Below are 24,594 nucleotides of genomic sequence, written 5' to 3'. Positions count from 1 at the left end.
CTAACTGCACGTCCCTGGCAGAGAGAGGCACCTTGCCCGAATGAGAGAAGACATGGTGCACTAATTGGGGTACCCAGTCACTTTATGAAGAAAACAACACCAAAAAAACATAAAAAAGCCATGTTGACCTTGTCTATGTTGACCTATTGACCATTTCAACCTATTTCACATGTCAACCTAGTCACTGTCGACCAATAGTGGTCGACCTAGTGTCTGTCGATCCTATGATCCACACCCAATTGATCACCAGTATTACCTTAGATCTATATTGCTCAGTATTTGTATTAATTAGTTTTGATTCCCATTATTCATGGTGTGGGGTTCTGTGATTGCACCTAGCCTCTATGGCAATGTTGACCAGGGGAATGAGCTGCATCATGAACAAGGCGATGCTTGATTATGTCAACCATGCAGATCGATCCTGGAAGCACTTTGTCATGTGTGTTCTGCACTCCTGGGGGCATATATAATAGGGTCCAAGTTTGCCGGAGGTGTGGGATACCGACAAATCTTGGATGTTTTTTTAAAGCGGCAATCATTTACAAGCCATGGTTTGCCTTGTAAATGATCGCCGCTTTAAAAAAAAGTCTGTGATCCACTGGCTTCCCACACCTTCGGCAAACTCGGACCTTATTACATATGCCCCCTGGTGTCTGTCTTCTATAAAAGTCACCTCTGTATGGTTTTGTTTTTTTCCGTGGGACTGAGGAAAGTTAAATAAACTGAAATAATGGATTGACATATGCAGTGACAGCATTTATTCTACATTTAAAGTCCCCTGAGTGCCGCCTACCTTCGATGTGTCCTATATTTAATAAATTAAATAATACTAGTATTTTGGACCAATACTTCGCCAGGGCCTTAGAGTTTGTGTCTGGCTTTGCAGGAGTTTTCTGCCTGTGGGGGTCATTCCGAGTTGTTCGCTCGTTGCCGATTTTCGCTATGCTGCGATTTGTTGCAAATTGCGCATGCGCAAGGCACGCAGGGCGCATGCGCTTAGTTATTTAACTAAAAACTTAGTAGATTTGCTGTGGATCCTGCGGCACTTTTCAGTCGCACTGCTGATCAGTGAATGATTGACAGGAAAGGGGCGTTTCTGGGTGGTAACTGAGCGTTTTCCGGGAGTGTGCTAAAAAACGCAGGCGTGTCAGGGAAAAACGTGGGAGTGTCTGAAGAAACGGGGGAATGGCTGGACGAACGCAGGATGTGTTTGTGACGTCAAACCAGGAACTAAACGGACTGAGCTGATCGCAATCTGTGAGTAGGTCTGGAGCTACTCAGAAACTGCAAAGAATTATTTATTAGCAGTTCTGCTAATCTTTCGTTTGCTATTCTGCTAAGCTAAGATACACTCCCAGAGGGCGGCGGCCTAGCGTGTGCAATGCTGCTAAAATCTGCTACCGAGCGAACAACTCGGAATGAGGGCCTGTGTCTCTATCTTTCACCTTCATCACTCCTAGTCCCAATTTATCTCCCTCTCTCATACTTCTGCCTCTAAAGCCCTCATTTCTTCTCTGTCCCCAATAACCTCTGGTGGGTGAAAGGAGGGGTGTGGGGGCAGTTGCTAGTTCCAGGCACTAACAGCGTGAAATAGACTTGTGCATCCAAACATCACTTGTGGCAGAAAAGAGTAAAATGGCAGATAAGAACCACTGTGGCCCATCTAGTCTGAGATGAAGGAAGGGAGTCATACAGCCAGTGAGAGCTGTGAGGTGAGGGATGAGCGGGGAATTCCTCCAGCTCTCACTGCACTTGTGCAAGACAGACATGTATAAGGATTATATAATATATTACAATTGGGGAAGGAAATGTTTAATAATATGATTTGGAGCTGATAAATAATTTGCAGTTGATTCTGTCTATTTTTCTTAGTTGCTTACATGTGGCTCGGAGAGCTCTCATACTATCTTTTATTGGGGATTATCTCCATTTTGGTATATGATAAATTATGACATAGAATTTTGGGAACTATATGCTACTTTTGATCAATGTGCCTATATAGTTGTACACAAAAATGTTACGGAACGAAAAAGAGGATGTCTAAAAAGTGAATAACTGTGTAAAGTGAATTATGGGAAACAATTAAAACTTTACGAACAGACTAACAAACATTTACAGAATAAAAGGTTTATTTATACATAGAAAATTTGTACATACAGAACTGTTGAAAAGAGAAGAACGGTTAAAGGCAAAGAAACAATTGAAAGTGGCAAAGGATATCTAGCATATTGGATTCATTCTTTATACGAGAAATTACAAGAAAATATGGAAGGGAAACAACAAGAGATTACAATCAATTATGGCACATTACATGCAGAAATGTGAGGGGGAACATTCCAAGAATATAATTACACGTACAGCAAGAACATATAAAAAGAAGATAATAATATCCATTTCCCGGCACAGTTAGACATAACGTATCATTAACCTGAGGCCACACTGATTCAAATGATAACATAACAAGTAGGGAGAATTGTCACTCTAGGACTCATCGAATGAAGACAGTAAGATAATGTGAGAAGATTTAATTACCTTCAAAGTAGGGACATACTGTAGATGTTTATGAAAACTATGAACAATGGAACATATACACTCGTCACAGAGATATCTTGTGACCAGACAAAAAGACTCACACAGCATGGGCCCTCATTCCGAGTTGTTCGCTCGGTAAAAATCGTCGCATCGCAGCGATTTTCCGCTTAATGCGCATGCGCAATGTCCGCACTGCGACTGCGCCAAGTAAATTTGCTATGCAGTTAGGAATTTTACTCACGGCATTTTCATCATTCTGGCGATCGTAATGTGATTGACAGGAAATTGGTGTTTCTGGGCGGAAACAGGCCGTTTTATGGGCGTGTGGGAAAAAACGCTACCGTTTCCGGAAAAAACGCAGGAGTGGCCGGAGAAACGGAGGAGTGTCTGGGCGAACGCTGGGTGTGTTTGTGACGTCAAACTAGGAACGACAAGCACTGAACTGATCGCAGATGCCGAGTAAGTCTGAAGCTACTCAGAAACTGCTACGAGGTGTGTAATCGCAATATTGCGAATACATCGTTCGCAATTTTAAGATGCTAAGATACACTCCCAGTAGGCGGCGGCTTAGCATGAGCAAATCTGCTAAAATCCGCTTGCGAGCGAACAACTCGGAATGAGGGCCATGAAACATACTCAAAGAGCCCAAAGCAGACACATTTCATTCAGAAATACCTTCAGAAGAAACATAACTTGCAACAACACAGAGCAAGATCAGCACCAGAAACTGAATGTACACAGTGGAAAATGATCAAGAGGATAAGAAAATGAGTTAGAACAGGACATTTAGACAGAAATAAAGACTATGGGGTATATTCAATTAGAGTCAGAAACTGCTGTCTTGTGGGAAAGAAGGCAGTTTCTGACTAGAATAGGTCAGAAGGGGTTCTGACATATTCAATCTGGGCTCAGTTTTTCCGACAAGTCGGGAAATCCAACTTGACGGAATGCTGTCGGAATATAGCCGAGCCTCGCGTATTGTCGGAAGTAGGGCCAAACCCGACAGGCTTTAGCCCAGTTTCCGACAATGTCAGTCCGACTTTAAAAAAAGTCGGATTGACACTGTCGGGAATGGGCCAAACCTGTAGGTTTTGGCCCGGCATTGAATAGAGACGGAAAGGACCCGACTGCAATTGAATATACCCCATTAAGGGGTAATTTAGCAAAGCTTGGAGAGAGATAAAGTACCAACCAAACAGCTCCTGACATTTTATAGTCTGTTGGGTCTATATATTAAGCCTTGAAGAGAGACAAAGTGGACAGAGATAAATTACCAGCCAGTCCACTCCTACTGTAACTGTAATTTTTGAAACACAGCCTATAACATGGCAAAGAAGAGCTGCTACTTTATCTCTGTCCACTTTATATCTCCAAGGCTTAGTACATAAACCCCTGCGCTTGAAAGGTGACAGGAGCTGATTTTTTGGCACTTTTGTATCTCGCTTCAATCTCCCTACATACAGTATGTGGTAATATTGCAAAATATTTTTAATCCCCACGATAGTGTTTTACAACTTTCAGGCATTAAAGTACTGAATAAAGGATTTAGGGGCACGTGTACTAAGCCTGGGAGAGAGTTAAGGAACCAACAATCAGATCCTGTCATTTTTCAAACACAGCCCGTAACTTGGCAATTAGGTCCTGATTGGCTGGTACTTTATCTCTCTCTCCACTTTATCAATCTGATAGGTTTAGAACATCTCCCCCTCAACTAGTTGGAGTACATTTGAGGAATATTAGAACAAACAAAAGTTTGAGACTATTATGTGTAAATAAATGATTAATTTAATGTACACAAACACCACATATTCTGGAATTCAAGTACACCACCACAGATTTATACTGTCCAATCAAAAACTTCTTACACTACTTTTATCGTAATCATTTACTCAAAATATAGCTACAGTATCTTTCAGAATTTTTTTTTTCATTTTGCTCTTGCTGAATTGGAACATCTAGGAGGTGTATGCTTCAGATTTCTATAAAATCCCTTCTTAAAAATGCACATATATTGATTAGAACTGCTGTTAGAGGGAAGTTTTCATATTAGATTATTTAAAGGAAAGTAAATTACATTTAAGCTCCAGCAGATTTTATAAAATAATTAAAGAGCTAAAGATTTGAGAAAATTAAATTCATTATAGTTTCATATTTTAAATAATTTAAGCCCAAAGACCCCTGCTTTAAATTTATTTAATGTCAGTAAAGGTATCTATTATGCATTTTCTCTATAGTATTATGGATTATTCCAAGGAGTTGAAATTAATAAATATTGTTTCAAAAAAATCATCATGTTTTTCAGATTTGGAAAATCAGATTTTTTTTATTTATATGAACATTGATTTCTTGGGGAGTTTGAAAGTAATTATGTTTTAAAATACTGGGCACCACAATGGGTACAATTTTGATACCCAGTATTGCCAGAAACATTTTGGCTTATTTGGAGAATAAAATTATATATATATATATATATATATATATATAAAAAAAAAAAAGAGGCCCAGGCCATGTATTCTCTAATGGTTAGCCAAACCTCTGTGGCGGCTGGCACACTACCTCTGCAGACTGGCCGCACCCCTAAACATGGGCCCCCCTACTACTGCATTACCACGGTGGGCCCTTCATGTCCCAATCCAACACTGGGTAATGTATGCCATTACCTTGTAAGGGGGTGGGGGTCTCTTTGTCCCCCTCAGGCCCATCCCCACAACCTGCGCTCCTTGGTCAGATTGCGATTTGTGTAGAAGGTAGGTGTCATATGATGTTGGAGACTTCATTCTGTTCCCATAGTGCCACCTGGACACCCCTGACTGGAGGGTACCCAGGGCCAGCCCACCCAATGCCATGACTGTTGAGGATGAACAAGCAGCTCTTAGTCAACCTCCCAGGCTGACTTGTCTCTTCTCGGTGTTTTCCGAATCCCGGGCACTGCGCCTGTTCCACAGGCCAGTCATCCTCTATCCCCGCTGTGCTCCGCCAGCACCACTCCTCTACTGAGGATCTCAGATAAGCTTTTAAACTTTTTACTCATTGTACGGGTCCATTTTATATCTATTTTTTGTTTAGTATGTTTATATTAAAAAAATTCAAAAAAAATAATTTACTACACTATGGGTTTTTCTTCCAGCATTCGGGAGATTATACTTTATTAATAGGAGTCCCCGATTCTGAACTACGGGTGATGAATACCCTAAAGAATTCAACCATATGCAAGATTTTCAAGTCCTGGGGGTACTTATTTTTAAACTACCTCAAGTTGTGGGGAAATCACCTTGCTTTTATACCTAACACTGGGTGCATCATTCTTTGCCTCACTATTTATCACATCTGAAATTTCCTAAATGAGCACACCTTGTTTGCAATATTACACTATTGTTGCCCTTTTTTTTTTTTTATCTCCTTATGGTCCATTTACGGAGCTACTGGAGAAAGCCAGAAAACTGCAATTAAGAGAGACACCTTCTATACTACAGGCCTGAATATTTATGGGATGCGGTACACATAATTTTATATCATTTTCACTTGGAAAATCACGTAACACAGAAGGCGCTGGGTTCTACCACGTTTGCATATATATATATATATATATATATATATATATATAGGAAAACAACAGTAGCCGGCACTCGTGGAGACTCATGTAATAACTTGACACACCACAGCTGCTGTGCTGTGTCAAGTTATTACATGAGTCTCCACGAGTGCCGGTTACTGTTGTTTTCCTATATCTGCTATCTGCAAACAGGGCACCGGAGCAAGCTGTCTTTATTTACAGGACTCGAGTGCCGAATACTTCTCTTTGCTCTCTCTCTCTCTCTCTATATATATATACAAAACAGATACTCTCCCTTTTGCGCTATTAAACAGAAAGTGAGAAAGGATTGGGTTTGGGCTGCCAAATTCCACTAAGTCCCTTGTTAGGAGGGACTAAAAAGATACAAATATGTGCCAGTAGAGGAATGGGCGCACTTGGGTTGTTTTTCCACCCAATATTCAATGGGGAAAAACAGCAGTCTCCCTAAGATATTTACTCCTAATTCGGGAGCATAAAACCACATTTAACATGTTCCATGTAAAAATGTATTACAACATAAAAGCAATGATACAAAACGGTATAGCATCTCTTCTTGCAGATAACACCATATAGTACAGAGGACCAGTTGAAATAACTTTGATAGATTCCTCCTTCTCCTTTGACAATTCGGAGATTTGATGTTTATAAACAAATAACCCTTAGGGTTCATAAACATCAAATCTCCGAATTGTCAAAGGAGAAGGAGGAATCTATCAAAGTTATTTCAACTGGTCCTCTGTACTATATGGTGTTATCTGCAAGAAGAGATACTATATCGTTTTGTATCATTGCTTTTATGTTGTACAGGTTGAGTCTCCCTTATCCAAAATGCTTGGGACCAGAGGTATTTTGGATATGGGATTTTTCCGTATTTTGGAATAATTGCATACCATAATGAGATATCATGGCGATGGGACCTAAATCTAAGCACAGAATGCATTTATGTGTCATATACACCATATACACACAACCTGAAAGTAATTTTAGCCAATATTTTTTATAACTTTGTGCATTAAACAAAGTGTGTGTACATTCACACAATTCATTTATGTTTCATATACACCTTATACACACAGCCTGAAGGACATTTAATACAATATTTTTAATAACTTTGTGTATTAAACAAAGTTTGTGTACATTGAGCCATCAAAAAACAAAGGTTTCACTATCTCACTCTCACTCAAAAAAGTTCGTATTTCAGAATATTCCGTATTTTGGAATATTTGGATATGGGATACTCAACCTGTAATACATTTTTACATGGAACATGTTAAATGTGGTTTTATGCTCACGAATTAGGAGTAAATATTTTAGGGAGACTGCTGTTTTTCCCCATTGAATATTGGGTGGAAAAACAACCCAAGTGCGCCCATTCCTCTACTGGCACATATATATATATATATATATATATATGCAGTATATATATGTGCAGTATAAGTTAATATATGTATAATGTATAATTCAAGTGCAGTCTGGAACCTGATCCTTAGCTGAGGAGGTGCACCCTCAGCTAGTGCCCCCCCCCCCCCCTCCTCCCCCCGTGGCTTTCCTCAGCACCCCTGAGGGCCAGTCCAACCCTGCACCTCCCTCACCAGGGGGACACCATGTGGCACATACTGTAGGGTGGCACTGTATCAAATTTATTGGTGGGTGGGCCCCACAAGCCATAGTCCATCCCTGACTAGGAAAAAAAAGTAGCATATGCACCTTGTTTACCCCATTTATCTTGACCATGTTAAAATGAAATGGCATATACAAAAGATGGCACAATGGTAAACTTATGCACAAATCCTAGAGTTTAGGTATTCCAATTGATAGAATAATTCAACATATTATTACACAAAATGAACATACAACTTGACTACCCAAGAAAAAGATTTTTTCAAATGTGAAGTTGTGAGTATCATACATTAAATAATTTAAAGAAAATGTAAATGAAATGCTAACTCTGAGCACAGCAAAATAAAACAGTTGATAACATGCAATTCAAAGGTTCTGATACAGAAAATAGACATTAAAAAGATAGACAGTCATTAGGTCGACAGTAAAAGGTCGACAGGGTCAAAAGGATGACAGGATCAAAAGGTCGACATTTAAAAGTTTAACAGGGTCATAAGGTCGAAAGGGTCAGAAGGTCAACAGTCAAAAGGTCGATGGGCTCAAAAGGTCGACACACAATTTTTTTTGGGTGGGGGGTTGTTTTGTTATTTTAAAACATTTTTTACCTCAATTTTTTTTAAATGCATTCGCTCGCTTCAAGGTTACTAATGGTGATAGTTTGTGACATAGAAAGTCAATGTTATGAAATGCTTCCCCTCACGCTTCAGGCGCAATGGCTTGCTTGGCTCGCCACAAGGTTACTAAAGGTAATAGTTTGTGACATGGATAGTAAATGCAGCAAAAGTTGTACAAATTTAAAAAACCCTAAAAGACATATGTCGTCATTTTGAGCCTGTCGAACTTTTGACTGTCGACCTTTTGTCCCTGTCGGACTAATGTATGTGGACCATTAGTGGTCGACCTATTGACTATAGACCTTTTTAGTGTAGATCTATAGACCGAATACCATATAGGAAAACAAACATTTCTAAGCATGAAAAATGAAGAAATAATTATATATTTTTTTAAGCTTCTGTGATTAGTTTAAAAGAATATTAGATATTGTAGCATGTAATGAGAATATATTGCTATAGCAGCTTTTAAGAACACTAGTTAACTCATTTGGTATAAAGATGGTATAAACACATTTGTGGACATTAAGAAAAGACATGTTGCCACTAATCATAAATTCATTTAGTGATTGTGGGACCTATGTATTAAGCCTTGGAGCGAGATAAAGTGGATGGAGATAAAGGGTGGGATTCAAAGCTTTTATTGCCCCTGATCTCCCGTCTAAAGTGACGGGAAATCACGGGGCGATATTCTATGGCCCCCTGTTATTGCGCTAATCGCGCCCATAAGAGACGGGCTTAGCCGCGTAAAGCAACTAAACCCGACTAAAGGGCGCGATCGTGAAAAGTCCCGTTTGGGCGTCCAAACGGGTCACTTTTTCGTGCATTTCAGCTCACTACCCCAGGGGGTGGTGAGCTGAAATGCTGATATCGCGCTCATCAGCAGTAACATTTGAATACTGCCGGAGGGCGCGATGTGGGCGGGAGGGGAGCTGCAAGATTTGAATCCCACCCAAAGGGTCTAATTCAAGGTTGATCGCAAAAGCAAAATCTTCCTCTAAAACCAGGGGCCTAATTCAGACCTGATCGTAGCCCTGGAGGCAGCAGGCAGCATGCTAGGAAATGGATTGCAAATTCTACTAATTAGTATAATTTGCAATCCTTACTGAATTAGGCCAGGGACGTGCGGTGAGCTAAATGGTTAAGGAGGCACTGGCTAGCACCAGAGCCAGATTTACACACAATATATGAGGCATAGGGTACTGTACATGTGGGTATTATACACAAGTGCAGCAGTATAAACTCCTAGAAAGTTGGTGAGTTCTGATCAGAGATGTGTGGAAAAGACAGGCAGTGGAGGCACTGCCTCACCTGCCATAGACTTTTTATTCCAAATTTTTGGCTATAAAAATGATTAGAATAATACAAAGAAGATATTTGAAACAAATTCTTCATATTTTTCTTATACTTTATACAGTAAAAACTCTGGCACAAACATTAGTATGACAGGAAAGGCTCTGCCTCACCTGCCCACTGCACGTCACTGAATTAGGCCCTTTTTCCAGAAACCTTATACTACATATTGGACAGTCCATTACACAAGCTGAGACATTGTTGTGCCTTTGCACCATTACGTTGTTGCTTTTCCATCTGGTTGCCTACCCCTGTACCAATAATAGCTTTGTATGACAAGTTTACTAGCTGCGATTTCCCAGGCTTACACAAGTACCTGATGTGGTTTTAACTCTTTGGCTACATCCCTAACCATGCCTCTAGCTTTCCCTATGATCAACTTTCGGGGATTCATTTCCGTCCATCATTTAGCAGTAATATAGCGACGCTAATCTGCTAGTCAGAAAAGAAAGGAGAATTCATGCATTCCCTTTCATTTTTTGATCCTGCCCACATGTGAAAAATAATTAGGGACACAGCAAAGTTATTAATTACAGTATTTCAGAATAGACACTTTTGTGAATCCAAAGAGTCCAATAATATTCTAACCTTGAAGACGTAGGTAGCTCCACCTCCGCCACCTCCTCCTCCTGCCCAGTCTGCAAGACTTTTTTTTTCTCTATACTCATCCTCGATAATGGAAGACTCTCCCATGCATATTTCTTGTGTCTTATTGTTCTTCTGGAATATGCAAACAAATTAGTGAGCAATTATGCAGAAATGTTGTACCATATATTGTATGTGGTAGGCGAACTGTACTTACCCATTGCGTAAATTAGGAAGATGTTTGTAAAAAAACATTTTTTATATCCTGTAAATTATTGGCGTGGGCCCTAACGGTTCAGTAAATCTGCCTTAGTAAACTGAGCTAAGTTTGCTGGCCAATGTGACTACAATCTTACATGAAATTCTCGGATACTGTTTGACTTATAGATTTTGATAGTGAATAAAGTAATATCCGTTTCTTTATATAATCTGTACAACTATACAAATTTATATATTAGACCGACTTGTTTCCTGCTACATTCTGATCAGTCATCCCACATAACCTATAAAATAGTTATTTACCCCGGGACAAGCATCTTCTCCTTGCTGGCCAACCACAATGTACAGCAGCTCATCTTTCTGCAGGTGGAACACTCCAGACATGAAGATTCCATGCAAACGTTTGTTGTGGTTCTTTGCTCCTTTACCTCCTGCTGCGCCGTATGCAGAAATTCTGCAATGATAAGAGTGGATTAAGAGAAGAATGCTGATTGGGTTCTGGGTGACACATCATATGTTATACAATATTTTAACAGAATGTTAGTTACCTCGGGTCCAGGATTCCACCCAATCTGACAAGTCACCCCATTGTCTGTGCCACTCTCCTCACTCCTGGGGGTACAGTATATTTACTGAAAGAGTGGCTTTTTAGAAGTGGAGATGTTGCTCATCGCAACCAATCAGATTCTACTTATTTATCTACCACCTTCCAGAAGATAATAGCTATAATCTGATTGGTTGCTACGGGCAACATCTCCACTTCTAAAACCCAGCACTTTAGTAAATAACCCCCCCCCCCCCCCCCCCCCCCCGTCCCAGTGAGGTGGGCTTTTGAATATATGAAGCATGATATCAGTTGAAAACAAGTTACTAAAGGCCTCCATCCACTGGCGAGTTTTATATCAGCAATGAGTTGGATCTTTTTTTCCTGCAATCTGGCCGGCAGCTTCCCGGGAGCCCTGCGATCACGAGTTGCTACTTGAGTGTATTTTTTTACATGTGATTCATCTCATGCGATCTAACGTTATTAAACCTATTTCTGTGCGATTGAGATAAATATAATGGTCATCCCGTGTGATCTGCAACTGCGATGCGAGGCACACGGGAACGCGCCTCGCATCGCAATCGCACAAAAGGACATGCGATGTGACACCTTTCATGCAATCCGTCTCAATCGCATAAAAAGAGCCCATATCGCACTAGTGGACGGGGGCCTTAATAGTAGCGGGGAGAGCACTGTCATATTTCAGTAGTCATGTTGATTTTGCTGTATCATTTATAGAACTTCTGAACTGAATTTTCAAATGTGGGTGCAGTTATCCTTTACATACTACAGAGTCACATTCACTCTGCCATCAGCAGTGATTACTCTTCAATGCCATACAGGTCAACTTAAACCACAGTTGTTTCCAATAAATCATACCATTTATCTAACAAATGTCAAAAAAGTTAGTGGAACTGTGTTTGGTCAGTGCACTACAGCTGGATAAATGATATGTCGCGTGTCCCACATTACTCTGATGATTAACATATGCTAGCCTATGGAATGACTGATTTCAGTTTCCATCGGGTGTAGATCATTAGATCGACAGTGTCTAGGTCGACAATGTTTAGGTCGACCACTATAGGTCGACAGTCACTAGGTCGACAGGGTTTCTAGGTCGACATGTTCTAGGTCGACAGGTCAAAAGGTCGACATGAGTTTTTCATGGGGGTTTTTGTGTCGTTTTCTCCGTACAGTGACCGGGAAGCCCAATTAGTGCACCGTGTTCATTCGCCATGCTTCGGGCAAGGTTACTATTCCCAATCGTAGTCCACGTGGATCGTTAAGTATGAAAAGTTAAAAAAAAAAGAAAAAAAATGTGAAAACTCATGTCGACCTTTTGACCTGTCGACCTAGAAACCCTGTCGACCTTGAAAACATGTCGACCTAGTGACTGTCGACCTAAACATTGTCGACCTAGACACTGTCGATCTTCAGACCGGATCCCGTTTCCATCATAGACTCTGCTCTTATATAGATTAGCATTTAACACTAACATCTCTAAGAACTGTACCTAAGGACAATTTTGTAGCAAACACACAACTCCTAGAAGTCTGGTCCTTACAAGAAATTTTGAAACATCCGCATCTGTTTATAGAGCATGAAAAACAAGTAAAATACAAAATATCGCCTTGTCTCCAAGACATTAATCATTAATCACAGACGCCTTTGTGCCTCTTTATCAAACTAATGTCACTCTCGTCTCTATTACGTCATCTCATTTTTGTTTTGAACATTACATTGAAATTACTTGGAGTCACTGAAAATGTATGGAGCTTAGAATCAGAGTACACATGGTAACAAGTACTAGAATAAAAATGTGATAAGTAGTTTTTTAGTGAATAATGGCCCTCATTCCGAGTTGTTCGCTCGCAAGCGGATTTTAGCAGATTTGCTCATGCTAAGCCGCCGCCTACTGGGAGTGAATCTTAGCATCTTAAAATTGCGAACGAAGTATTCGCAATATTGCGATTACACACCTCGTAGCAGTTTCTGAGTAGCTTCAGACTTACTTGGCATCTGCGATCAGTTCAGTGCTTGTCGTTCCTGGTTTGACGTCACAAACACACCCAGCGTTCGCCCAGACACTCCTCCGTTTCTCCGGCCACTCCTGCGTTTTTTCCGGAAACGGTAGCGTTTTTTCCCACACGCCCATAAAACGGCCTGTTTCCGCCCAGTAACACCCATTTCCTGTCAATCACATTACGATCTCCAGAACGATGAAAAAGCCGTGAGTAAAATTCCTAACTGCATAGCAAATTTACTTGGCGCAGTCGCAGTGCGAACATTGCGCATGCGCATTAAGCGGAAAATCGCTGCGATGCGAAGATTTTTACCGAGCGAACAACTCGGAATGAGGGCCAATGTCACAAACAGATACTGTGTCAATTTTACTAATATTGTAAACAGGCTTTGAGAATAATAAGTATTCAAATAAAGCTGAGATTGTTTGAAGTAACAACGGCTCCAATTGCAGTTATGCTCATGCCAAAGTTAAGTTGTCTATTTCTGGAAGTGAGTAAGGCCCCATTCTCTGGTGAAAGTGATCATTTTGCCGGCTTCTCCTTATCTATGAAAGGATAGACCCACTGCCACTGGCGTATCTACAGTGGGTGTACACGTGCCCCTGGGTCCAGGGGGCCCACACACTTCACACCCTACACCATTTAATGATACTTACTGCACTGTTGGCCCGTTGCTGCGGCAGAGCTGCAAATATCACTGGGAAAATGTGCATGCTGTGTAAAGCACACTAGCAGCCTCCCACAATCTGCTGTGGAGTGCCTTGGAGCGCAACCTGCTGGGGTCGACACAGCAGGCCCCCTGCATCAGTGGCCAGTGGGCTGCTAGTCTTGTGGCCCCCTGAGGTCGGGTGAATCTTTTTTTTTTTTTTTAAATCGTGATTATGACTTTTGTGTTTATTTTGAGGTGGGTGACAGGGTGAGTCACGGGTGTCGAATTGTGGTGCTGGAAGTGGTTGGGGGATGAGGTTGGAGCTGCCTTAGCTGTCCGGATGCATTATGCACCCAATGTAAAGGAGCAGAGTCGTCAGTGACATGAGGTGTATGTGACAGGCAGCCTGCTGCTGACCTGCCCGCTGAGCTCTTCTGTGAGGCGTCTGTGACAAAGATCTAGGTTACAAACTGTGTAATATATATTTATTATACAGAACTCATAGGACGGTATTCAAATGATATATCACGCCCAAACTCCTTTCTAAAGTGATCCCTGTTATCACGCATATCGCACCCATAGTAATCAGGTTTAGCTGTGTAAAGGGTTGGGCACCCTCTCTACCCCGGGGGTAGCAAGCTTAAATAATTATACCAAGCTCGTCAGCAGACACAGAATGGGTGTGAAAGGGGGTGAAAATAAAGGAATACCGCCCATAGAGTTTATTTTTATTTTTATTTTTTTTAAAGTAAAATTTTATTGAAAAGGTGAGATACAGTACAGAAATTTTCAGTGGTAGCCCGCAACAGGATTCTTAGTGCATTAACAGACATTTCGGAAAATACAGTTTGAGAGGTCAATGTCTGATATAGAAAAAAATCTGAAAGCATATTAATCTGTCTCATAGAATTTTTATTACTATGAGAAACAGTGTTTGAACGAAGAGAAGAAAGGAAAAAGGAGAGATAGGGATAGAGATTAAAAGAGGTAAAGGATAATGAGAGAATAGGAAAGGAGTAGATAAGATGAAGTGGGAGTTTACGGCTCCCAGACTTTAATAAAACTTTTCGGGGACACCTTTAAAATTTTAGTAATATGTTCCATAGACTGAATGTGCCAGATTTTCCCTAGAATTTCCCCTATGGTAGGAACCTCCGTAGATTTCCAGGCTGAAGCTATGACACATCAACCACCAGGACTATATAGGTAAATAAATAAATAATTTGTTTTGCCATCGAGCAGCTTCAGGTAGAGACACAGCAAAGAGAAAATATTTAGAGCATAGAGGAATCTGAATACCTAAAAACTAGAGATGAGCGGGTTCGGTTCCTCGGAATCCGAACCCCCCCGAACTTCAGCCTTTTTACACGGGTCCGAGGCAGACTCGGATCTTCCCGCCTTGTACGACTAACCCGAGCGCGCCCGAACGTCATCATCCCGCTGTCGGATTCTCGCGAGGCTCGTATTCTATCGCGAGACTCGGATTCTATATAAGGAGCCGCGCGTCGCCGCCATTTTCACACGTGCATTGAGATTGATAGGGAGAGGACGTGGCTGGAGTCCTCTCCGTTTAGATAGAGAGTGAGACACTTGATTTACTAGTAATTTAATTTTAGTAATTTTGGGGAGCATTAGGAGTACTCAGAGAGTGCAGAGTTTTGCTGATAGTTATACTAGTGACCACCAGTTTTATTTATTATTTAAAATCCGTTCTCTGCCTGAAAAAAAACGATACACAGTCACATACCATATCTGTGCTCAGCCTCAGTGTGCTGCATGATAATATCATCTATGTATATCTGACTGTGCTGAGTGCTCACTGCTCACACAGCTTAATTGTGGGGGAGACTGGGGAGCAGTTATAGCAGGAGTACATAACAGTGCACACTTTTGCTGCCAGTGTGACTGACCAGTGACCACCAGTATATTGTCTGCCTGAAAAAGTTAAACACTCGTGTGGTGTTTTTTTTTTTAATTCTATAAACGCATTCTGCTGACAGACAGTGTCCAGCAGGTCCGTCATTCATTATATTATAATATATACCTGCAGTAGTGATATATATATATTTTTTATATCATTATCATCCAGTCTATACTAGCAGACGCAGTACGGTAGTCCACGGCTGTAGCTACCTCTGTGTCGGCAGTGCTCGTCCATAATTGTATACCTACCTGTGGTGGTTTTTTTTTTTTCTATCTTCTTCATACTAGTAGTTTAGGAGTCTGCTGCTGACAGTGTCCAGCAGGTCCGTCGTTATATAATATATACCTGTCCTGCAGTAGTGATATATATATATATTTTATATCATTATCATCCAGTCTATACTAGCAGACGCAGTACGGTAGTCCACGGCTGTAGCTACCTCTGTGTCGGCAGTGCTCGTCCATAATTGTATACCTACCTGTGGTGGTTTTTTTTTTCCCTATCTTCTTCATACTAGTAGTTTAGGAGTCTGCTGCTGACAGTGTCCAGCAGGTCCGTCATTATATAATATATACCTGTCCTGCAGTAGTGATATATATATATTTTTTATATCATTATCATCCAGTCTATACTAGCAGACGCAGTACGGTAGTCCACGGCTGTAGCTACCTCTGTGTCGGCAGTGCTCGTCCATAATTGTATACCTACCTGTGGTGGGTTTTTTTTTCTATCTTCTTCATACTAGTAGTTTAGGAGTCTGCTGCTGACAGTGTCCAGCAGGTCCGTCATTATATAATATATACCTGTCCTGCAGTAGTGATATATATAAATTTATTATATCATTATCATCCAGTCTATACTAGCAGACGCAGTACGGTAGTCCACGGCTGTAGCTACCTCTGTGTCGGCAGTGCTCGTCCATAATTGTATACCTACCTGTGGTGGTTTTTTTTTTCTATCTTCTTCATACTAGTAGTTTAGGAGTCTGCTGCTGACAGTGTCCAGCAGGTCCGTCATTATATAATATATACCTGTCCTGCAGTAGTGATATATATATATTTTTTATATCATTATCATCCAGTCTATACTAGCAGACGCAGTACGGTAGTCCACGGCTGTAGCTACCTCTGTGTCGGCAGTGCTCGTCCATAATTGTATACCTACCTGTGGTGGTTTTTTTTTCTTCTATCTTCTTCATACTAGTAGTTTAGGAGTCTGCTGCTGACAGTGTCCAGCAGGTTCGTCATTATATAATATATACCTGTCCTGCAGTAGTGATATATATATATTTTTTATATCATTATCATCCAGTCTATACTAGCAGACGCAGTACGGTAGTCCACGGCTGTAGCTACCTCTGTGTCGGCAGTGCTCGTCCATAATTGTATACCTACCTGTGGTGGTTTTTTTTTTTTCTATCTTCTTCATACTAGTGGTTTAGGAGTCTGCTGCTGACAGTGTCCAGCAGGTCCGTCATTATATAATATATACCTGTCCTGCAGTAGTGATATATATATATATTTTATATCATTATCATCCAGTCTATACTAGCAGACGCAGTACGGTAGTCTACGGCTGTAGCTACCTCTGTGTCGGCAGTGCTCGTCCATAATTGTATACCTACCTGTGGTGGGTTTTTTTTTCTATCTTCTTCATACTAGTAGTTTAGGAGTCTGCTGCTGACAGTGTCCAGCAGGTCCGTCATTATATAATATATACCTGTCCTGCAGTAGTGATATATATAGATTTTTTATATCATTATCATCCAGTCTATACTAGCAGACGCAGTACGGTAGTCCACGGCTGTAGCTACCTCTGTGTCGGCAGTCACTCGTCATCCATAAGTATACTAGTATCCATCCATCTCCATTGTTTACCTGAGGTGCCTTTTAGTTGTGCCTATTAAAATATGGAGAACAAAAATGTTGAGGTTCCAAAAATAGGGAAAGATCAAGATCGACTTCCACCTCGTGCTGAAGCTGCTGCCACTAGTCATGGCCGAGACGATGAAATGCCATCAACGTCGTCTGCCAAGGCCGATGCCCAATGTCATAGTACAGAGCATGTAAAATCCAAAACACCAAATATCAGTAAAACAAGGACTCAAAAATCTAAAATAAAATCGTCGGAGGAGAAGCGTAAACTTGCCAATATGCCATTTACCACACGGAGTGGCAAGGAACGGCTGAGGCCCTGGCCTATGTTCATGGCTAGTGGTTCAGCTTCACATGAGGATGGAAGCACTCAGCCTCTCGCTAGAAAAATGAAAAGACTTAAGCTGGCAAAAGCACAGCAAAGAAATGTGCGTTCTTCGAAATCACAAATCCACAAGGAGAGTCCAATTGTGTCGGTTGCGATGCCTGACCTTCCCAACACTGGACGTGAAGAGCATGCGCCTTCCACCATTTGCACGCCCCCTGCAAGTGCTGGAAGAAGCACCCGCAGTCCAGTTCCTGATAGTCAGATTGAAGATGTCAGTGTTGAAGTACACCAGGATGAGGAGGATATGGGTGTTGCTGGCGCTGGGGAGGAAATTGACAAGGAGGATTCTGATGGTGAGGTGGTTTGTTTAAGTCAGGCACCCGGGGAGACACCTGTTGTCCGTGGGAGGAATATTGCCATTGACATGCCTGGTGAAAATACCAAAAAAATCAGCTCTTCGGTGTGGAAGTATTTCAACAGAAATGCGGACAACATTTGTCAAGCCGTGTGTTGCCTTTGTCAAGCTGTAATAAGTAGGGGTAAGGACGTTAACCACCTCGGAACATCCTCCCTTATACGTCACCTGCAGCGCATTCATCATAAGTCAGTGACAAGTTCAAAAACTTTGGGCGACAGCGGAAGCAGTCCACTGACCAGTAAATCCCTTCCTCTTGTAACCAAGCTCACGCAAACCACCCCACCAACTCCCTCAGTGTCAATTTCCTCCTTCCCCAGGAATGCCAATAGTCCTGCAGGCCATGTCACTGGCAATTCTGACGAGTCCTCTCCTGCCTGGGATTCCTCCGATGCATCCTTGCGTGTAACGCCTACTGCTGCTGGCGCTGCTGTTGTTGCTGCTGGGAGTCGATGGTCATCCCAGAGGGGAAGTCGTAAGACCACTTTTACTACTTCCACCAAGCAATTGACTGTCCAACAGTCCTTTGCGAGGAAGATGAAATATCACAGCAGTCATCCTGCTGCAAAGCGGATAACTGAGGCCTTGGCATCCTGGGCGGTGAGAAACGTGGTTCCGGTATCCATCATTACTGCAGAGCCAACTATAGACTTGTTTGAGGTACTGTGTCCCCGGTACCAAATACCATCTAGGTTCCATTTCTCTAGGCAGGCGATACCGAAAATGTACACAGACCTCAGAAAAAGACTCAACAGTGTCCTAAAAAATGCAGTTGTACCCAATGTCCACTTAACCACGGACATGTGGACAAGTGGAGCAGGGCAGACTGAGGACTATATGACTGTGACAGCCCACTGGGTAGATGTATGGACTCCCGCTGCAAGAACAGCAGCGGCGGCACCAGTAGCAGCATCTCGCAAACGCCAACTCTTTCCTAGGCAGGCTACGCTTTGTATCACCGCTTTCCAGAATACGCACACAGCTAAAAACCTCTTACGGCAACTGAGGAAGATCATCGCAGAATGGCTTACCCCAATTGGACTCTCCTGTGGATTTGTGGCATCGGACAACGCCAGCAATATTGTGTGTGCATTAAATATGGGCAAATTCCAGCACGTCCCATGTTTTGCACATACCTTGAATTTGGTGATGCAGAATTATTTAAAAAACGAGAGGGGCGTGCAAGAGATGCTGTCGGTGGCCAGAAGAATTGCGGGACACTTTCGGCGTACAGGCACCACGTACAGAAGACTGGAGCAACACCTAAAAACGCCTGAACCTGCCCTGCCATCATCTGAAGCAAGAAGTGGTAACGAGGTGGAATTCAACCCTCTATATGCTTCAGAGGTTGGAGGAGCAGCAAAAGGCCATTCAAGCCTATACAACTGAGCACGATATAGGAGGTGGAATGCACCTGTCTCAAGCGCAGTGGAGAATGATTTCAACGTTGTGCAAGGTTCTGCAACCTTTTGAACTTGCCACACGTGAAGTCAGTTCAGACACTGCCAGCCTGAGTCAGGTCATTCCCCTCATCAGGCTTTTGCAGAAGAAGCTGGAGACATTGAAGGAGGAGCTAACACAGAGCGATTCCGCTAGGCATGTTGGACTTGTGGATGGAGCCCTTAATTCGCTTAACAAGGATTCACGGGTGGTCAATCTGTTGAAATCAGAGCACTACATTTTGGCCACCGTGCTCGATCCTAGATTTAAAACCTACCTTGGATCTCTCTTTCCGGCAGACACAAGTCTGCAGGGGTTCAAAGAACTGCTGGTGAGAAAATTGTCAAGTCAAGCGGAACGCGACCTGTCAACATCTCCTCCTTCACATTCTCCCGCAACTGGGGGTGCGAGGAAAAGGCTCAGAATTCCGAGCCCACCCGCTGGCGGTGATGCAGGGCAGTCTGGAGCGACTGCTGATGCTGACATCTGGTCCGGACTGAAGGACCTGCCAACGATTACGGACATGTCGTCTACTGTCACTGCATATGATTCTCTCCCCATTGAAAGAATGGTGGAGGATTGTATGAGTGACCGCATCCAAGTAGGCACGTCAGACAGTCCGTACGTATACTGGCAGGAAAAAGAGGCAATTTGGAGGCCCTTGCACAAACTGGCTTTATTCTACCTAAGTTGCCCTCCCACAAGTGTGTACTCCGAAAGAGTGTTTAGTGCCGCCGCTCACCTTGTCAGCAATCGGCGTACGAGGTTACTTCCAGAAAATGTGGAGAAGATGATGTTCATTAAAATGAATTATAATCAATTCCTCCATGGAGACATTCACCAGCAGTAATTGCCTCCACAAAGTACACAGGGAGCTGTGATGGTGGATTCCAGTGGGGACGAATTGATAATCTGTGAGGAGGGGGATGTACACGGTGATGAATCGGAGGATGATGATGAGGTGGACATCTTGTCTCTGTAGAGCCAGTTTGTGCAAGGAGAGATTAATTGCTTCTTTTTTGGTGGGGGTCCAAACCAACCCGTCATTTCAGTCACAGTCGTGTGGCAGACCCTGTCACTGAAATGATGGGTTGGTTAAAGTGTGCATGTCCTGTTTATACAACATAAGGGTGGGTGGGAGGGCCCAAGGACAATTCCATCTTGCACCTCTTTTTTCTTTCATTTTTCTTTGCGTCATGTGCTGTTTGGGGAGTGTTTTTTGGAAGGGCCAGCCTGCGTGACACTGCAGTGCCACTCCTAGATGGGCCAGGTGTTTGTGTCGGCCACTAGGGTCGCTTAGCTTACTCACACAGCTACCTCATTGCGCCTCTTTTTTTCTTTGCGTCATGTGCTGTTTGGGGAGTGTTTTTTGGAAGGGCCAGCCTGCGTGACACTGCAGTGCCACTCCTAGATGGGCCAGGTGTTTGTGTCGGCCACTAGGGTCGCTTAGCTTACTCACACAGCTACCTCATTGCGCCTCTTTTTTTTCTTTGCGTCATGTGCTGTTTGGGGAGTATTTTTTGGAAGGGCCATCCTGCCTGACACTGCAGTGCCACTCCTAGATGGGCCAGGTGTTTGTGTCGGCCACTTGGGTCGCTGAGCTTAGTCACACAGCTACCTCATTGCGCCTCTTTTTTTCTTTGCGTCATGTGCTGTTTGGGGAGTGTTTTTTTGAAGGGCCATCCTGCGTGACACTGCAGTGCCACTCCTAGATGGGCCAGGTGTTTGTGTCGGCCACTAGGGTCGCTTAGCTTACTCACACAGCTACCTCATTGCGCATCTTTTTTTCTTTGCGTCATGTGCTGTTTGGGGAGTGTTTTTTTGAAGGGCCATCCTGCGTGACACTGCAGTGCCACTCCTAGATGGGCCAGGTGTTTGTGTCGGCCACTAGGGTCGCTGAGCTTACTCACACAGCTACCTCATTGCGCCTCTTTTTTTCTTTGCGTCATGTGCTGTTTGGGGAGTGTTTTTTTGAAGGGCCATCCTGCCTGACACTGCAGTGCCACTCCTAGATGGGCCAGGTGTTTGTGTCGGCCACTAGGGTCGCTGAGCTTAGTCACACAGCTACCTCATTGCGCCTCTTTTTTTTCTTCTTTGCGTCATGTGCTGTTTGGGGAGTATTTTTTGGAAGGGCCATCCTGCCTGACACTGCAGTGCCACTCCTAGATGGGCCAGGTGTTTGTGTCGGCCACTTGGGTCGCTTATCTTAGTCACACAGCTACCTCATTGCGCCTCTTTTTTTCTTTGCGTCATGTGCTGTTTGGGGAGTGTTTTTTTGAAGGGCCATCCTGCGTGACACTGCAGTGCCACTCCTAGATGGGCCAGGTGTTTGTGTCGGCCACTTGGGTCGCTGAGCTTAGTCATCCAGCGACCTCGGTGCAAATTTTAGGACTAAAAATAATATTGTGAGGCGTGAGGTGTTCAGAATAGACTGAAAATGAGTGGAAATTATGGTTATTGAGGTTAATAATACTTTGGGATCAAAATGACCCCCAAATTCTATGATTTAAGCTGTTTTTTAGGGTTTTTTGAAAAAAACACCCGAATCCAAAACACACCCGAATCCGACAAAAAAAATTCGGTGAGGTTTTGCCAAAACGCGTTCGAACCCAAAACACGGCCGCGGAACCGAACCCAAAACCAAAACACAAAACCCGAAAAATTTCCGGTGCACATCTCTACTAAAAACTAGAGATGTGCATCGGAAATTTTTCGGGTTTTGGATTCGGTTCCGCGGCCGTGTTTTGGATTCGGACGCGTTTTGCCAAAACCTCCCTGAAATTTTTTTGTCGGATTCGGTTGTGTTTTGGATTCGGGTGTTTTTTTTACAAAAAACCCTCAAAAACAGCTTAAATCATAGAATTTGGGGGTCATTTTGATCCCATAGTATTATTAACCTCAATAACCATAATTTACACTCATTTTCAGTCTATTCTGAACACCTCACACCATTATTTTTAGTCCTAAAATTTGCACCGAGGTCGCTGGATGGCTAAGCTAAGCGACACAAGTGGCCGACACAAACACCTGGCCCATCTAGGAGTGGCACTGCAGTGTCAGGCAGGATGACACTTCAAAAAAATAGTCCCCAAACAGCACATGATGCAAAGAAAAAAAGAGGCACAATGAGGTCGCTGTGTGACTAAGCTAAGCGACACAAGTGGCCGACACAAACACCTGGCCCATCTAGGAGTGGCACTGCAGTGTCAGACAGGATGGCACTTCAAAAAAATAGTCCCCAAACAGCAAATGATGCAAAGAAAAAAAGAGGCGCACCAAGGTCGCTGTGTGACTAAGCTAAGCGACACAAGTGGCCGACACAAACACTTGGCCCATCTAGGAGTGGCACTGCAGTGTCATACAGGATGGCACTTCAAAAAAATTGTCCCCAAACAGCACATGATGCAAAGAAAAAAAGAGGCGCACCAAGGTCGCTGTGTGATTAAGCTAAGCGACACAAGTGGCCGACACAAACACCTGGCCCATCTAGGAGTGGCACTGCAGTGTCAGACAGGATGGCAATTCAAAAAAATTGTCCCAAAACAGCACATGATGCAAAGAAAAAAAGAGGCGCACCAAGGTCGCTGTGTGACTAAGCTAAGCGACACAAGTGGCCGACACAAACACCTGGCCCATCTAGGAGTGGCACTGCAGTGTCAGACAGGATGGCACTTAAAAAAATAGTCCCCAAACAGCACATGATGCAAAGAAAAATGAAAGAAAAAAGAGGTGCAAGATGGAATTGTCCTTGGGCCCTCCCACCCACCCTTATGTTGTATAAACAGGACATGCACACTTTAACGAACCCATCATTTCAGCGACAGGGTCTGCCACACGACTGTGACTGAAATGACTGGTTGGTTTGGGCCCCCACCAAAAAAGAAGCAATCAATCTCTCCCTGCACAAACTGGCTCTACAGAGGCAAGATGTCCACCTCATCATCATACTCCGATTCCTCACCCCTTTCACTGTGTACATCCCCCTCCTCACAGATTATTAATTCGTCCCCACTGGAATCCACCATCTCAGATCCCTGTGTACTTTCTGGAGGCAATTGCTGGTGAATGTCTCCACGGAGGAATTGATTATAATTCATTTTGATGAACATCATCTTCTCCACATTTTCTGGAAGTAACCTCGTACGCCGATTGCTGACAAGGTGAGCGGCAGCACTAAACACTCTTTCGGAGTACACACTGGAGGGAGGGCAACTTAAGTAGAATAAAGCCAGTTTGTGCAAGGGCCTCCAAATTGCCTCTTTTTCCTGCCAGTATACGTACGGACTGTCTGACTTGCCTACTTGGATGCGGTCACTCATATAATCCTCCACCATTCTTTCAATGGTGACAGAATCATATGCAGTGACAGTAGACGACATGTCAGTAATCGTTGGCAGGTCCTTCAGTCCGGACCAGATGTCAGCACTCGCTCCAGACTGCTCTGCATCACCGCCAGCGGGTGGGCTCGGAATTCTTAGCCTTATCCTCGCACCCCCAGTTGCGGGAGAATGTGAAGGAGGAGGCTGTTGACGGGTCACGTTCCGCTTGACTTGACAATTTTCTCACCAGCAGGTCTTTGAACCCCTGCAGACTTGTGTCTGCTGGAAAGAGAGATACAACGTAGGTTTTAAATCTAGGATCGAGCACGATGGCCAAAATGTAGTGCTCTGATTTCAACAGATTGACCACCCGTGAATCCTGGTTAAGCGAATTAAGGGCTCCATCCGCAAGTCCCACATGCCTAGCGGAATCGCTCTGTTTTAGCTCCTCCTTTAATGTCTCCAGCTTCTTCTGCAAAAGCCTGATGAGTGGAATGACCTGACTCAGGCTGGCAGTGTCTGAACTGACTTCACGTGTGGCAAGTTCAAAGGGTTGCAGAACCTTGCACAACGTTGAAATCAT

The 24,594-nt window shown here is 43.1% G+C and overlaps 1 protein-coding gene across 1 annotated transcript in view; it reads right to left on the bottom strand.

Annotated features, from left to right (window-relative positions):
• LTK (leukocyte receptor tyrosine kinase) overlaps positions 1-24,594 on the bottom strand; it is a 307,777-nt gene that overhangs the window by 161,582 nt on the left and 121,601 nt on the right. Inside the window, exons 10-11 of the mRNA XM_063947926.1 lie at positions 10,798-10,948; positions 10,279-10,410 (exon numbers count right to left, since the gene is read on the bottom strand). Of these exons, the coding sequence (XP_063803996.1) occupies positions 10,279-10,410; positions 10,798-10,948 (283 nt within the window). The remainder of the gene's footprint in view (positions 1-10,278; positions 10,411-10,797; positions 10,949-24,594) is intronic.

This window comes from Pseudophryne corroboree, chromosome 12 (assembly GCF_028390025.1).
Source record: "Pseudophryne corroboree isolate aPseCor3 chromosome 12, aPseCor3.hap2, whole genome shotgun sequence".
In the NCBI taxonomy this organism is placed as follows: domain Eukaryota; kingdom Metazoa; phylum Chordata; class Amphibia; order Anura; family Myobatrachidae; genus Pseudophryne; species Pseudophryne corroboree.
The sequence above is the reverse complement of the archived record's forward strand: the minus strand, read 5'-3'. Positions and strand labels throughout refer to the sequence as shown.